At 41.8% G+C, this 15,912-nt stretch overlaps 2 protein-coding genes across 4 annotated transcripts in view; both read right to left on the reverse strand.

Moving 5' to 3' along the window:
• The window catches only part of LOC120064978 (copine-3-like), a 59,380-nt gene extending 43,579 nt beyond the window's left edge, over positions 1-15,801 (reverse strand). The window contains exon 1 of the mRNA XM_039015596.1: positions 15,703-15,801. The gene's annotated coding sequence lies outside the window, so the exon portion shown is untranslated. The remainder of the gene's footprint in view (positions 1-15,702) is intronic.
• Positions 4,215-15,803, reverse strand: rbm12 (RNA binding motif protein 12). Of its 3 annotated transcripts, XM_039015593.1 has the most exons (4): positions 15,703-15,803; positions 14,910-14,992; positions 9,289-9,375; positions 4,215-7,743 (listed from the first exon to the last, which is right to left on the reverse strand). In XM_039015593.1, exon 4 carries the CDS (start codon positions 7,716-7,718, stop codon positions 5,094-5,096), a length of 2,625 nt encoding a protein of 874 aa, XP_038871521.1. In that variant the 5' UTR covers positions 7,719-7,743; positions 9,289-9,375; positions 14,910-14,992; positions 15,703-15,803; the 3' UTR covers positions 4,215-5,093. The 3 variants fall into 3 exon arrangements, with proteins under 3 accessions (XP_038871521.1, XP_038871520.1, XP_038871522.1); XM_039015592.1 differs by lacking the exon at positions 14,910-14,992 and having other exon boundaries at positions 15,703-15,801; XM_039015594.1 differs by lacking the exons at positions 9,289-9,375; positions 14,910-14,992 and having other exon boundaries at positions 15,703-15,776.
• Positions 15,804-15,912: the final 109 nt, after the last annotated feature.

Consider the following 15,912-nt stretch of genomic DNA (forward strand, 5'->3'; position numbering starts at 1 on the left):
GTCCCCAGTCCACCTGGTCGTGCTGCTGCTCCAGTTTCAACTGTTCTGCCTGCAGGTATGGAACCCTGACCTGTTCACTGGATGTGCTACCTTGTCCCAGACCTGCTGTTTTCAACTCTCTATTGACAGCAGGAGCGGTAGAGGTACTCTCAATGATCGGCTAAAAGCCAGCTGACATTTACTCCTGAGGTGCTGACCTGTTGCACCCTCGACAACCACTGTGATTATTATTATTTGACCATGCTGGTCATTTATGAACATTTGAACATCTTGGCCATGTTCTGTTATAATCTCCACCCGGCACAGCCAGAAGAGGACTGGCCACCCCTCATAGCCTGGTTCCTCTCTAGGTTTCTTCCTAGGTTTTGGCCTTTCTAGAGAGTTTCTCCTAGCCACCGTGCTTCTACACCCGCATTGCTTGCCGTTTGGGGTTTTTCTGGTTTTCTGTACAGCACTGTGTGACATAGGCTGTTATAAGAAGGGCTTTATAAATACATTTGATTGATTGATGTTAAAACATTGCTGCGGGGACTTGCTTCCATTCATCCATCCACAAGAGCATTACTGAGGTCAGGCACTGATGTCGGGCGATTAGGCCTGGCTCACAGTCAGTGTTCCAATTCCTCCCAAAAGTGTTAAATGGGGTTGAGGCCAGGGATATGTATGTGCAGGTCAGTCAAGTTCTTTGACACCGATCTCAACAAACCATTTCTGTTTGGACCTCGCTTTGCGCACGGGGGCATTGTCATGCTGAAACAGGAAAGGGCCTTCCCCAAACTGTTGCCACAAAGTTGGAAGCACAGAATCTCCAGCCAACACTTAGCATTGCAAATGATAATCTTTTGTCCTAACGTTGCTTCCTGAGGCAGTTTGGAACTCGGTAGTGAGTGTTGCAGCTGAGGATATTTACACGCTACGCACTCGGTGGTCCCGTACTGTGAGCTTGTGTGGCCTACCACTTTGCGGCTGATCCATCCTATGATGGTGCAACGTTGAAAGTCAGAGCTCTTCACTCAGGCCATTCTACTGCCAATAATTGGCTATGGAGATTGCATGGCTGTGTGCTTGATTTTATACATGTGGCTGAAATAGCTGAATCCACTAATTTGAAGGGATGTGCACATATTTTTGTATATATAGTGTAGCTTACTGCTTTAGGTAACAATCCGGTTGACTGCTTCATTTCAAGAGTGTGAGAACTACCTTCCTGCTTTCCCCATCTTATGTCAAACCACAATAAAGCAAGTCCAGCAAACCTAGATAAGCATAATGGCTCAAATACTTAATTTATTACACACCACGTGTCACCTCGCACAATTGATAAAAAATAACTAGTACTTACCTTTGCATGTAAATCCAATAGTGAACCAAGTGGCTAATATTGCCTTATACCCAACAGCTTGGTACACAAAAAGTAGGTGTAATGCATAATATTCAAAAAGTTCAATCCAGAAGCACACTCAGTGACTTTGAAAGGAAGCAAACCAAAATAGGCATGTATGAATACTGAATGACTGGTAAGTCCCAACTTGCTTTGCATCGCAATTCATCAGCTCTTTCCATCGGCTTTCTCTAACAGACACAAAGGCATCTTTCAGGCCAATTTAGTTCACACCATGCCCTAGGTTGTCATGTCTGTCCCCAACAACCCACCACTTCACCCCAGTGCTGTATACTAGGCCCTTCTCAATCCGTGGACTCGTTAGAACCCCCAGCATTCCCTCTTCTTTCAAACATGACGAAGTAAACAACTTATTTGATGAGCACCCTATATGATTACTCTGCCTGATTTATGGAGACCGAAAATAAAACAAGGCTGTATACATAATGACATTTAAAACATATATAATTCATGTTCAGAGAACTTATATGAACTCAGTCAATAACTTTCCATTAAACCGCATTATAAAAACAAGACAAATGTAGGTTTAGCGGTAGGCTAGCTTGTAACACACAAGAAACAAAGACTCTCTTAGCCTTACAGTAGGCATGTTTGCCACTAGCATCTATTGTGGGATTGAAAGTGGGCCTTGTGACAGTACACGATTTATTCCACTCTCAACACAAACACAGATACAATTTATGAACAGAATTATATACAGTGCTCCATCTTGACAATTTTACTGCTGTAATGTAACATGTTTGGGACCATATCAACAGTGGCCTACTAAATACTTTAAATAAAAAAAACATTTGAGTGAAGTGATCCCTAGAGTTACTTTGAGATTTTGGCAATGAAGCCCTTTAACTACTTCCCCAGATTAACAAACTCATGGATGGATATCATGTGTGTCTTTCTACATCCAGTATGAAGGCGGTTAAAGGTAGTTTGGCGAGCAAATGCTAACTAGCATTAGCACAATGACTGGAAGTCTATGGTATCTACTGGCATGCTGGCAGTTACCATAGACTTCGTCATTGCGGTTACATTAGTTAGCAATTGTGCTAACGCTAGTTAGCAACTAACTTCAAACTGCACGCTGAGACAAAAATAGTACCCACGGCTTCATCTGACTCTGTGGAACTAGACAGTGCTTAATTGCCAAGATCCTGAAGTATCCCTGTAAAGACAAGGGTGTCAAACTAAATTCCCGGAGCCATGTGTCTGATGTTTTTTATTTTCATTCTTGTACAATTAAGGCCTACACAACCAGGTGAGGTGAGTACTTAACTAGTTCTTAACTAATCAATGACCTTAATTGATCAATCAAGTACAAGGGAGGAGTGAAGACAAGCAGAACTTGGCCCTCAAGGACTGGAGTTTGACACGTTTTAAAGTAACTGTCCAGTGTTCCCAGATTTCTATGAAATTTGACCTATAATTAAATTACAATATGAGCTAAATAGTTCTGCCCATAAAAAAAGGTACTTGTAGGCCCAGTGCAGTCTAAATGTAGATTTTCCTGTGTTATATATTTCCACACTACGAGGTTGGAATAATACTGTGGAAAAGAGAATGCCCTTTTAGTGTAAGAGCTGTTTGAAAAGACCTCTTGAAATATCATGCTTTTTTGGTGGGATGGAGCTTTAGCCTGCCTGGTGACATTGCCAGGTGGTAAATTAGTTAACAGACCAATAAGGGAGTTTGAAAACTCTGCCAATAAGAGCTAGTTTTCAGTTTTCCCCTCCACTCCTAGCAAAATTCTTGCTTGAGAAATTGCGCTTGCTAAGAAGCTCTTTTTGACAATTTTAATTGAAAAGTCACAGTAATTGTTACTCAGAAATGATTTGATAGTGAGCTAAAAACCACTGCATTGGGCCTTGCTAAAAATGCAGCTTTTATGGGTTTGGATGGTCCACAAGACCATTGTACTTGCATACGGAGCAGCAAGAGCAACTGCCCCTCCCTACCGTCAGGCCATGCTCAAACTCTACACCCCAACCACAGCACTCCGTTCTGCCACCTCTGGTCTCTTGCGCTCAGCCCAGTCCAAGCTCTTCTCTGTCCTGGCACCCCAATGGTAGAACCAGGTTCCCCCTGAAGCTAGGACAGCAGAGTCCCTTCCCATCTTCCGAAAACATCTGAAACCCTACCTCTTCAAAGAGTATCTTAAATAACCCCCCCCCCCCCCCTTCTCAAATATTCATGCAAGTAGCCCGCTGATTGGCCAGCTCAGCCAATGAGCCAACATGACATGTTCTATGAGGAAATAGCAAGCATTTTTTAAACAGTCTGTTTGAGATACAACTTTGAGTTGGGGATTAATTTTTTTCTCTCTCTAATATATGCTTTGGCCACAAATACAAGTATAAGACGGGTCAAAAACATTATTTGGGTACAAGTTAACAGAATGAACTTTTAAAAGTGAGATTTTCATTGGCGAGTTACTTTAAAGGATGGTTTCTATAACAGATTAAGCTTGGTCCTGTTCTAAAAATTATTCTAAACAGAATTGCCATGAAAAGGTATTTTAGTCCAGGAATAGGCTTAATCTGGGTCTGGGAAACCGGGTAAATAGGTTTCTTGGTAAGATCCGATTGAATTTCCCATTCAACCCCTATATGTTCACTTGCAAAGCCAAGCCTATATGACCCTTTAAGGTTAACCTAACCCTAACAGCAATACTTAGGCCTATCTAAACTTTCTTTCATACCTGGAACATGTTTTGGAAAAACTTGGTGCCTTCCCTTCCAAAACCATTTTAATTGTTCATATGGAAAATCAGCAAGCAATGAAAAAGCATTGGAGAAAAATAGAATGCCTTGTAGATAGATCTATGTCAGGAATGTCATTTTATTGACAAAAGTGTAAGCTAAACAGTAGGCTATATACACACTTGTGAAATAATAAACTGGAACGTCCCCAAAAATGAAACATAAAAATGGATCTTGTCAGGCAACACTACAAATCTAAGACATTCCAAACAGCTCATACTTTCAAAAATAACATATCGCAGTGGGAGGGTTGGCAGATACAAAACGTTCTAAAGAGCTCTGCAGACCATTAAACCAAATGCAACATTTTTTTCTCAGAAACAAGCAGTACAATCTCACATCATAGCTAACATTAACATTTGCATTTATTAACAGTGAAAAACAGCATAGAGCAAATAAGCAAATGCTTTAACCATGGCACAATAAGTGTTCTCTGTACTTACACCATGCATGGCAGCATTTGGTGAGTACCCCCTTTAGAATATCGTCACAAAGCACAGGTAAAAGAGAATGTTAAATCTATGGAAGAAATACAAGAACACAAAATGTGTCAGGGCATTTGAAAATGATACATGCTTCCAAGTGAAAGTGATGTCTCAGCACAGCAATAAGAGACTGTCCTCCTACTCCAACCATATTATTTGGACTTTTGAAATTAATTTCAGCGCTCTTGCTCGAAACGGGATTGGACTCAAGCTACATCAACATGGCAACAGTTGGCTTTTTGCCATTTGAAAATCCACACCCTACTTTGTAATCATATTATACATCAAATCGATAGAGCAGTTTTCCATTTCATTCCTACGCTACAAACTTTGGTAAAGGAACTAAAGATAGCTGGGAGATTAAATGCATCCTAAATCCAAGTTCTTACCATTTCATTAATGAAACCGCATGTTTCACTTAATCATTATTGGTAGAGGGGAAAATTGGGATTCTTATCCTAGGGTTATCTTCACTTTCCTAGCCCCAATAGGCCTATCATTTAAATCCATGACAGCAGACGTTGCCTCCTTGTGCGACTCAAAGGCAACCATTGCCTCACCAGTGGGCAGGCCCTTTTCACTGAACTGCAGACAGACTGAACCAGGCAGCACCTGATACCCATAGAAGAAATCTAGAATCTCATCGACTGTTACAGTGAAAGGCATGTTTTGGATCTTTACAATGGTAGGTCCACGAGGGTTACCAGGGCCTCCGGTTGATTGCCCTCTCAGAGGTTCAGAGCCAGGGCCAAAAGCAGACTGAGGACACCCTACTGATTGCCCATGGCCACCTCCTCGGTTGTTGTTGTTGAGGCCTCTGCTCTTTCTAGGGCCATTGTCAAAAGGTGGCATGCCCCTCAATCCCTCTGGCCCAAAGCCAGGTGGGCCATTGTTGCTGCCTGGTCGGAAGCCCGGGGGTTCCAGAACTGCTCCAGGCAAGTGACCGGCAACCATGGGTGGGGGAATGCTAAGGGCTACATCCCCTAGACTTGCTGCAAGTGGGGGTGGAGGGGGGCCCGCTAGTCCATTACCTGGGACATTAAACGGCGTAAAAGGACCATTGCCTAAATGGCCTACAGTGTTTCTGAGGAAGTTGAACTCATCTCCTGTCATACCGGCAAAGGGGTGACCTTGAACTGGATTCTGTGCCTGAACATGGCTGTGTGCCGGGCCTTGAGTGTTCCCTTGGGGTTTCTGGCCTCTCTTAACCTGTGGTGGTGGGTTTCTCTCAATTTCCTTCATCTGCTCAAAGGTGACCAAATGTACAAAGGCATCTCTGCCATTTAACTTCTGCCTGTGTAGTCTCTCAGCATTTAGTGCATCCTCCTCTGCCCTGAACTGCATAATAGCCTGACCTAGACCGTTACCACCGCTGTCAACCAGAACTTTAAGACTTTCGTCAAATATTGAAATGCCATCTAGAAACTGACGGACATCCTTCTTTGACACATTATATGGAATATTTGAGATGTGAGCACAGTTTCTAGGGCTCTTGACTGATTCTGAGTTGTTTTTCTTATCACTACCCTGCATCCTTTGACGAATTGAACCAATCTTTTCAAACATAGCATTTTTACTGATGGGGTGAACTTGTATGAATCGGCTACCCATATACTGCATGTGACAGCCGAGGGCAACTTTGTAGTCCATTTCATTTTTGAACTCGACAAAGCCCTCGCCTGTAGCTCGGCCAGTGGGTCCATAAGCAATGTAAATGCTGTCTTCCACAATATCCAAGTTTTTGAAAAACTCACAGATCTGTTTGTTTACTGCTTCGTAGGGCAGGCCTTTCAGGTAAACACAGAACTCCAGGTTGTGAGGGGAGCGAGACCTCGCACGGTCTCTGGTTGACGGGGACGCTGAACTCATATTGCTGCGGCGGTGCTGGTCTTGGGGCTCGTTATTGAATTTTGAGTGGGCTTGCCCTCCAGCCCCGTTGCCACCACCGCTGACACTCATCCACTGCCTCTCTGTGGCCGGAGAGATGTCCACGTACCTCTGCCCTAACATTCCGGTGCTTCTTTTGAGTGCCTCAAAAGTGTCCTGAGGGGAAAAGAACTTGGCCAGCGCCCTGCCGCTACTCCGGCCCATGTTGTCCCTGACCAGTCGGATGGAGTCCACCGCTAACCCACGGAAAAACTCCCTAATATCCATTTCTGTACCTGAGAATGGCAGGCCTTGAAGGTGGACATATAACTCGTCTGGATTACCGATTGCTGCCTTCATGTGTGCCTGGAGATTTAACAGAGGGTTCATATGGCCCAGAAACATGTGGTTTGGGGTTCCCAGAGGCAGCCCTGAGGCCAGTCCACCAGGGGGTGGGATGCCTGGGTTAAATGGTGGCATTGAGCCCATGTGGGACAGATGACTCATGGGAAGGACAGGGGGGCCTTGGGTTAAAGGTGACACAGTGGGAAGAGGAGGCATAGAGGACACAGGTGGTGGAAGTGGCATGGGGGGTATGGAAGGCATGGGTGGCAGGGATGGCATGGTTGGCAAAGGGGGGATAGGTGGTGGTATAGAGTTGAGGGAAGACATGGCTGTTGTCATAGTGGATCCCATGGTAAGATTTGGGCTGCTGAAGTTGTTGCTGAAACTGGGGGGCATGTTTCCCATGCTAGTTGTGGCAAACGTGGACACATTTTTGTTGCTTATAGTTTCATGTGCAGATGCAGCTGTGGTGACTGCGGTTGGTGTGGTGTTGCTGAAGACTTGTAAAGTGGTGGGTAAACTGCCCCTCCCACCTGAGCTTATCGTGGGGCCTGGCCTGCTACCGTTTCCCGCGGCTCCCTTCACATTGCCTGTTTCAAAACGCCTGCGGCTATGTTCGATCATATTCTGCATCTCTGTCTTGCTGCTCAGCAAAAGTGACACTTTAGAACCTTTGATTGCTCCCCCTGTACGCATCATGCCAAGCCTGGCATCTTCATCTGTGGCGAAAACAATAAAAGCCTCACCATGTTCACCCCCTACAATATGCACCCCACCATCCGGGATAGTCAATCCAGAGAAGAAATGGCGTATGTCCATGGTGCCCGCCACTATCGGGAGACCCTGCAAGCGGATGACCACAGCCATGCTGCTGAGGCGAAACAACACACACCTGCAGGTGAAAAAAGGCAACCACCGTAAGACTAGAGGAGAGAGTAAAGAACAGACAAAACAAAAAGAGCAGGAGACAAACCATGATTTAGAAAACAGCTTACGTTTTGAGGTATTCGATGAGAGCCCAATGCATCAATAGAGGAATTCAAAATACATGTGCAAGTATTAGGCCATCGGTCTACTCATCACCACTCTTACACAGCCATCCACACATTGCTTCATTTACCACATACATCAGCCTTGGCTCAAGGAGATTATGTAGGCCCAAGGTCTAATACGCAAATCTTTGAGAAATTTAGCTCGTAGGCCTAAATCTTGCTCATAACTAGACCCAGAGTACCACACATTTCAATGCTGTAAATTCGGGATTAACCTGCAGCCCTACTTCCAATTTATCAATCTGATGCATCATGAGGTCTATGTCCAGTAAAGGTCAGGTGGAAGAAGGTCCCTGAATTTAAAGGCTGAGTAAGTAAGTTTCGAAGCTTGCAGGATGCATTACTTACCAACAACAACAGCTGACAAATCCTAATAAAAATACATCACGTTCTGAAGTTGACTTTCCTTTGTCTAACTACACTATCTAAAAAGTAGCAAAGAAGTTCCGTGGTTCAGAGTGCAGTATTTAGTTACATAGTGCAAACGTTGGCTAGCACGTTTTTCACACTGTCTTTAGTCAGCAGGCCTGTACAGGAAATTCCCAGTGTTGCCTAGAGTTCCTCGAAAAGGAGACAATGCTGGCAGAGCGACAAATTTACATGATTCTATGCTAGATTTGTATCGAACAATTAGCAAGACAGCTAAAATGGCTTTGAAAAAGTAAGACCTCAGCTAATAGGGAGAAGTATCTAACAAAATAACTACACTATGGCAGTCACTAATTCTAAATTATTTACATACAATAGGAATTTGGGTACATTTGTGGACGAAAACACTACTTACTCAACCTTTAAAATATAAAAACGTGTCAATTTGATATTACTGCAATGCAGTATCTCTAAGCCATTGGATGACACTGTGCCATCTCAGTAGCAACGGGTAAACATAAAAATGCATTTATGAATAATTTAAATACCAGTCAAAAATGTTGTTTGATCACGACACCAACCATATTAAAACATTAAAAGAGCAGAACAATTAGCCTATGCTTAGGCCTGAGTCTCAAGCATTGTTTAGAGCAAGTGTTGGACAAAAAGCAAGTAGAGAGAATGTGGTCCACAGAAGGCAGGCAGGTCATGAAGTGGAGACATTTACTTAAGGCTTTGTGGATGCGGTATTTTGACAAAGAAAGCCACTAACATACCATGCACTCCCTCTATACCACTCATACCTTGGTAGGTCATTCTTATCTCTCCTCACCTTCATAGGTTTCCACAATAGAGTGAACATCGAGCCCAAAGGGAATCAATAAGGTCAATGAATATAGCCTAACAAAGCGAATAATTACTGGTAAAAAAAACACCAAGAGCCCACAGGAGGCTGTGAAAGTTGGACTGGCAGTCAATTGAATGAACCTATGTTCAAGACATATTTACAAGCTTACCTGTAATAATAAGTGGTGCTTCGTTAAAACTGTGGCACAGGATATCCAAGCCAATCCTGACGGCAAGCAATTTAAATCAATTCTAGACTGTAACAAAAGAATAGGAAATGGAAGCAAAAACATGAGCAAACAGCGGGCAAATGTAGGCATCCTTAGTGAACAACATGTACAAAACACTCTTGATTCAGCCCCAGCACCATATCAGCTGTTTTGCGTCAGTAGATGGTCAGAGAAATGTAGTAAATTGACATCAACAATAAGAGCACAAACTCTTTGAAATGGCTGCCTTGCCAAAAGCCACACAACAATAATACAAATCATGCATCTCATCATTTCTCATGTTGACATCAAGCATAAAGAGACATTTCATTCATCACAGCAATCCATAACAGCAAAAAAAAAACTTGCATGCCATTGAAAAACTTCAGCAGTGAAATACAGAATTTCCCCCATTCTAACGGAATAGATTATTCTTAGGTACATTTCTAAAGTATTCTATATAAAACGTAAATGATAACATCTCTAAATGTAAATGAGGGATGTGCAGTTCACCTAGCAATGTGCAGATTGCCTAGCAATCAACTGTACATTGTTTAAAGCACAGTTTTGCAAGTCTAAGTCACAAATGACACCTCTAAAAAAGCCCCCTATGAACAGGTTTGTAGAACCATGGCTCTTTCGAGTTTTCAGTTCATTGTTCGCTGGTCGGGAGTAGGGATGTGCATTTGACCATTTGTGGCTGTTTGAGCGCGTGCATGATTTTTTTTGTTTACTCAAGTACAACAATTATAATAAAGAAGCTGTTTTTAGAACAAGGGTGGAATTTCTCACTGGAAAAGTGTTTGCGCATTTATCTACAGCAGTTGAGGCTTGTGGGAGGAGCTATATGAGGACGGTCTCATTGTAATGGCTGGAACGGAACGGTATCAAACGCATCCAACATATGGAAACCACACGTTTGACTCCGTTCCATTAATTCCATTCCAGCCATTAGAATGAGCCCATCCTCCTATAGCTCCTCCCACCAACCTCTAGCGATATACAGTATATGCCAACAGTGAGCAACAATGCCTAATTTATCATAACCATTAGTGATAACTAACCCTAATTGCCTCAGTCAATAAAAAAAAAGCATAATTTAAGATTAATTTATTTACTAAATAAACCCTTGCTCAACAGAATAATGTAATAGATCAAAATAATGAATGCTTTAATCAAGTTGACATTGGTAATCTGACATTGGACATCTGTCATCTTTTGTGGAGCAAAGACGTTTAGGGACGGGGAGAAATTACAATAAAGCAAAAACAAACAGGAAAGATTTTCTGTAAAAAAATGTCCAAAAATGACCGTTTGGCTGGTTGTAAGGAAAAATTACGTTTTGAAAAAGACACGTTTCTGATAATATTTGCAGTTCAGCTTCGATGCATATTTTATGTGGTTGAAATAGTATGAGCTTTTATGAAGACAGCACCTCTACAGATCGTATCTAATAACGGAGCACTGCATTCTCTCAAGATACAGAAATAAATCAATTATATTTCTCCACTCCTGTTCCCAAGTCCAAATTTTGCCTACATTTGGTGTATATTTTTTTCTGCAAAAAATGCTTAATTCTGCAGGAGTTATTCGCACGTGACTAGTACTATTAGAGAACGTTGGTTGTGTGTTTATTACCCCAGAATGTCTGCCATTCCAGCGGACGATTAGGACGACATATTTTTTTTCTTCCCCAAACTGCCCCCTTAAATTATTATTTTTTATAAATTGATGGAAGTCTGGAGATTTTTTGTGTTTAGATATTTCAACAAATCCAAGCCACAACAGGCTACACATAACTTGGGAACCAAGCTCAAATTTCTAAACCATCTTTGGTATAGTGTCACCATAAAATTTGAATTGAGGAAGTGTGATCATAATCATTAGGATATTTTAGCGATCCGCAGTAGAAGACTTCCGAAATGCCCCCCAGCCTTCAGATTTGAGCTAAACAGCTAACTTGCACTTCATATGCTTTTTTTGGGGGGGGGGGGGGGGGGTATGGATGAGAAAGTGAACTTGTTCCAAACGCTTAGCCGTTTTGCGATTTATTAACAGCAAGTTTTGCATTAAATAGGCGCAATGGTTTTTTTATGATGCATTTGGCGATGTTCAATGAATTTGCACAAAACGTTTAAACAAAAGCACGCACTGTAAAAGTTAATACATGTAGGCCCCTCATATATATATAGGCAGCACTTCGTTCAATTTATTGAATCAGTTATTGTTCTCTTGCTCAAACCGCGAGCAACACCTCTCAAACCACAGGGATGTCGATTCACACTGGGCTAGTATTAGAGGACTTTGGAGTTTGCCAATAAACAGTAGGTTATTCTGGTTAGTCAATGTCCAGATTTCAGTTTCCATTTAACCCATCTAAACAGTTGGCCATTGTTTCCTTGAAATGCCACAGGCCTATTTGAAGTCCCGTCTTGTGACTGTTTAATTTGTATAGCGCCTCACAATCATCACACATAACATGATCCTCTTTTACCACTTTACCAAATATTTTCCGAACATGACTTTTCTGGACCTCCCTTCTCCTTATTTTAAACTCTCCATTCACAGCTTTTTTCTTATTGAATTAAACTTTTTGCCACCGTGGATTGAAGTTGTCTTTTTCTGCCAGTTAAGCCCTAAAGCTTACGCACTAATACTAGATAGCCTAAAATAATGAAAGAAAAACATTAACGTAGGCTAAATAAATTGCACAATAAATGATACATTTATGGCTTATTTAAGGCATTGTTTCTCTATATTCAACTCGCCTGCCATCCACCCGCCCTTCAGCCACACAATATTTAATTACCAGAAACCAATCCCCCCCCCGCGGATATCACCACGGGGACTGCGAGTTATGAGTTAACCCGCGCATCACTATTGCGCATGAGTCGGTTTTGTTGCTAAACAACCAGCCAGTCTATGGACAAACCCTGAATCAGGCCCGTTGTGTCAGTCTCGCACTGAGGATTGTATTCAGAGCCTGCCCCATGAAAAATATAAGCCTGGGCCTACAATGGAATGCAGCCGCCCATATTCCTTATATCGTATACAAAATGTTAGAGAAAAAACAACCACCTGCACGTTAACACTCATCAATGTAACCTCAAAGCTTCAGCACACTACAATCTCTCAATTGTGTGGGAATCTTTCTACAAAACATACAGGAGACAAAGGTCACTCCTGAGAGCACCTAACCACCTGGTACACATCAGCAACAATGGACAATGAGAGAGGTCATCAACTGGCTTACTTTTAAACACGTGTGCACTTCAACATGACAAAGCAGAATATAACCCTTCGGATGACAAAATGTGAAGTCATTTGCAACTATAATACGCTAGAAATAAACTAGAAGAGAGAAAGTTAACTTTAATGCACATGCCATATTAGCAACAGATTAATATTAGCTACGGTTAATATTTAAGGAAGTATTGCCAAGTAAAGGTTTGTTGCGCCATAAAATAATCCATCAATGCATATGCCGCCATTTTGGGGATTTTTAATATTCTCTCATTATGGGAGTTCCACCGCTGCTGGAAACACAAGTTAAGACAACAGTGCCTTCCAAATCGAGAAAAAGGAAGTATCGTTGTTTGAAAATGTTGACCATGGAGATCAAAAGATAAGCTGTAACAGTCTATTCAAGTAGGACTAGTCAGCACACCGGTGCATATCCACTGTTACGACTTTAAAACGACTGCTAATGCCATATGGCAGGGTTCGACATTCAGGGCTGTCCGCTGGCCCAGAAACATCTGCCGAGCTCACCGGGCCAGTTAATCAAGCTTTCATATGGCCCGCTTGGGCCAGTGCATTTTCAAACTCCAAAACAGAAAATGGGGTCTATTTAATCTTCCCTACGTGACACTTCACACTTGTTATCAATCAGCATACGGTTTCTAAGCGAAGGCAAGAACGTCAAAGCCTTCCCTCTCCGTCTCGAGTGAGCCCCGCCTTAGTACGGCCTGGATACTCGCTCCAGACCCGCAGAGTTGAACAACTGCACGCACATTCCACAATCACAGAATCAAAGTCCTCCACCTCCCCTTTTTCATATCATACATCCTACAGAGCAATGTCTTTATTAACAAAGAAAGGTTTTCGTAGGCCAAGTCATATACTATATAGCTGCCTGATTGTCAAAACATGAAAATGATTTACACAAAATCAGTTGGTAAAAAAAATATAAAAGACAAATATATTTTCTAATTGTGCTCTCTGTAGTCTATAGAATTGTTTAAAAACCAGATTAAATTTACAGAAGCTGTTAATGAGCTGTCGTTTATCCGCGGAATATCCACTGTCGGGTGGCAAGAGCGTGCAGCTCCTCATACAGCCGATTGCTGCATGGAAAGAAACGTGTTCTAATAAACCCAGTCACTGTGTAACATTCCTAAATGCAATCTAGGGAAAATAGATGGCAATTATTGAAAAGAGCGGGATCCCAGCTTTCCCATGCAGTTTTATTTCACAACTCCAATTTTTGCACAATTGCAGCGTTTCACAATCCGAGTGTCTGGCATGACAAAAAAAGTAACTGCAGGAAGCGCGTCATGGTCATTAGAGTGTGTAAACAGTAGGCCTAGAATGTAAAATTCACACAATTACACTATTTAAACACTGTAAAATCACATGATTTTATTAGGCTAGTGGAAGTTTAGGATATTAAACAAGAAACAAGGTCATATTTAGAGTCTGATATCTAGCTAATGATCGGGGTAAATGCAGATGAGCATCCCCATGCTTCAGCCATGTGGCCACTATGCTGAAAACAGTTTAAAAATGTAATATTCCCCTACATGTGAAAATGCTCATTGCTAAAATAGCACACCAGCCTGCAATATGGACCATGTACAGGAACCTAAAAAAAAAACACTGTTCATCAATATGTTATTGGGCTCAGGAGGGTGTATTTTTATTTTCCAAACAGTTGTTTGGATTCATTTTTAGAAAAAAAATGGACTGCAAATGAAACATGAAAAAATCCACAATTGAAATTCTGGTTCATAATTTGTTTTCCTGTGAACTTGGCCTGGGCAAGTAAATTTCTCATTCGGGCCACTCCTTTTCACTTGGTACTGGCCCAGTGTGCCACTGGCAAATGTATCTGAATGTCAAGACCTGCATATGGGCTTTTCTTCTAGTCTTGCCATTCAAATGAAATCATTTCAAAATGTTGGCCTATTCTTAGGGTAACTGGAGGGATACATATTGATTCAGATGATCCACATACCAGTATGTTTCTATCTGTATTCCATCTTGATGTTAACTAGACCTAGAATAGCCTGTGTATGTAACAATTAAACATCAAGGTTATTGCCCATACAAATAAGTGGTAGACAACAACCCAGAATTGAGGTCTCCAAAGGCATTAGAGTTGACGTTAAAACCTCTTACATTGAAGAGGGACCTGGGCTGCCCTATCCATGCTTGTTGTTCCCCAATCTCTACACAGGACAAATAGCACACACAGGTAAGTTGATGAAATAGCAGCAATGAAATTGTATGTGCACAAAAACGCTGTCAACATGAACAACGCTGTAAGACTTCATTGTAAAACACATTCGCCAGTAACGTACCGTTAGCTAAAAGCTCAGTCCGTCAGAGTACAAAAGCAGTTGCCAATCTGAAGGGCTGCAGGTAGACCGCAAATTCTGCAAAACTACAGGAAGACCGCATACAAATTACATCCAGAATTGTTTAATCATTTTAGCCATTATTGTCCAGTTGGATGTGCACCACTGATATTTACTTATGGAAAAGCGTCATGCTAGATAGCTAGTCTGATTCATGTAAAAGAGCACAGTCAAGATGGCGCTGGTCCTTCATCGAAAATGCTTTATAGAAGCTAGCTAGTTAATTAACCAGGGCCTGGTTTCCCAAAAGTATATTACGGCTAAGATCAGAGTTAGAACCATTGAATGGTTCTAACGATTAACTTAGCCATAAGATCCTTATGGGAAACTGGGCCAAACAAGATTGGTAGTTACTAGCAGCAACATTTGCTAAAAACAGAACAATTGCACTTCAACGTACTTCAGATTAGTAACATCACAGTAGCTAGCTAGCTAAACAACCAAAACAAGACATAACAATGAAGCTAAATCTTTCCCCACAACCATTCTAAACGTAAACCATAGCTAGGATCAGAGTGGTAGTTAACATTATATATATCCTGTTTGCTAAAAACATAGCTAGCTACCCCATTTGGGCAGGCCAACTATCTAAAATGCCGATAAAAAAAATACGCTGTTAGGTAGCTAACCATTCATTCTCGCTATAGTCCCCGCATGTCTGCAGGATTATATTTCACTGATGGATAACATTTTCAACATTAGTGGCATTTGTTTGCTGTTTTTCTTTTGTCCTTACCGAAATATCTGTTAAAAGATCTTTATTTTATTTTGTGTTGCGTTCTCTCCATTCCGTGCTCTTCTCCCTTCTTGTAGCTGGTAGTAAAATGTCGGTCGCGCGACGAACTCGAATGGTGACGTAGAACTTCTCAGCGCTCGTGATATAATGCCGCCATCTAGTGGACTCAAACATGATGTTTTAGACAGAACATTTTATATCTTTGTCAAA

The sequence above is a fragment of the Salvelinus namaycush genome, chromosome 20 (genome assembly GCF_016432855.1).
Source record: "Salvelinus namaycush isolate Seneca chromosome 20, SaNama_1.0, whole genome shotgun sequence".
Lineage (NCBI taxonomy): Eukaryota > Metazoa > Chordata > Actinopteri > Salmoniformes > Salmonidae > Salvelinus > Salvelinus namaycush.

Coding starts and splice junctions, on each gene's coding strand:
- rbm12 (XM_039015593.1), bottom strand. CDS start 7,718: ATGGCTGTGGTCATCCGCTTGCAGGGTCTCCCGATAGTGGCGGGCACC.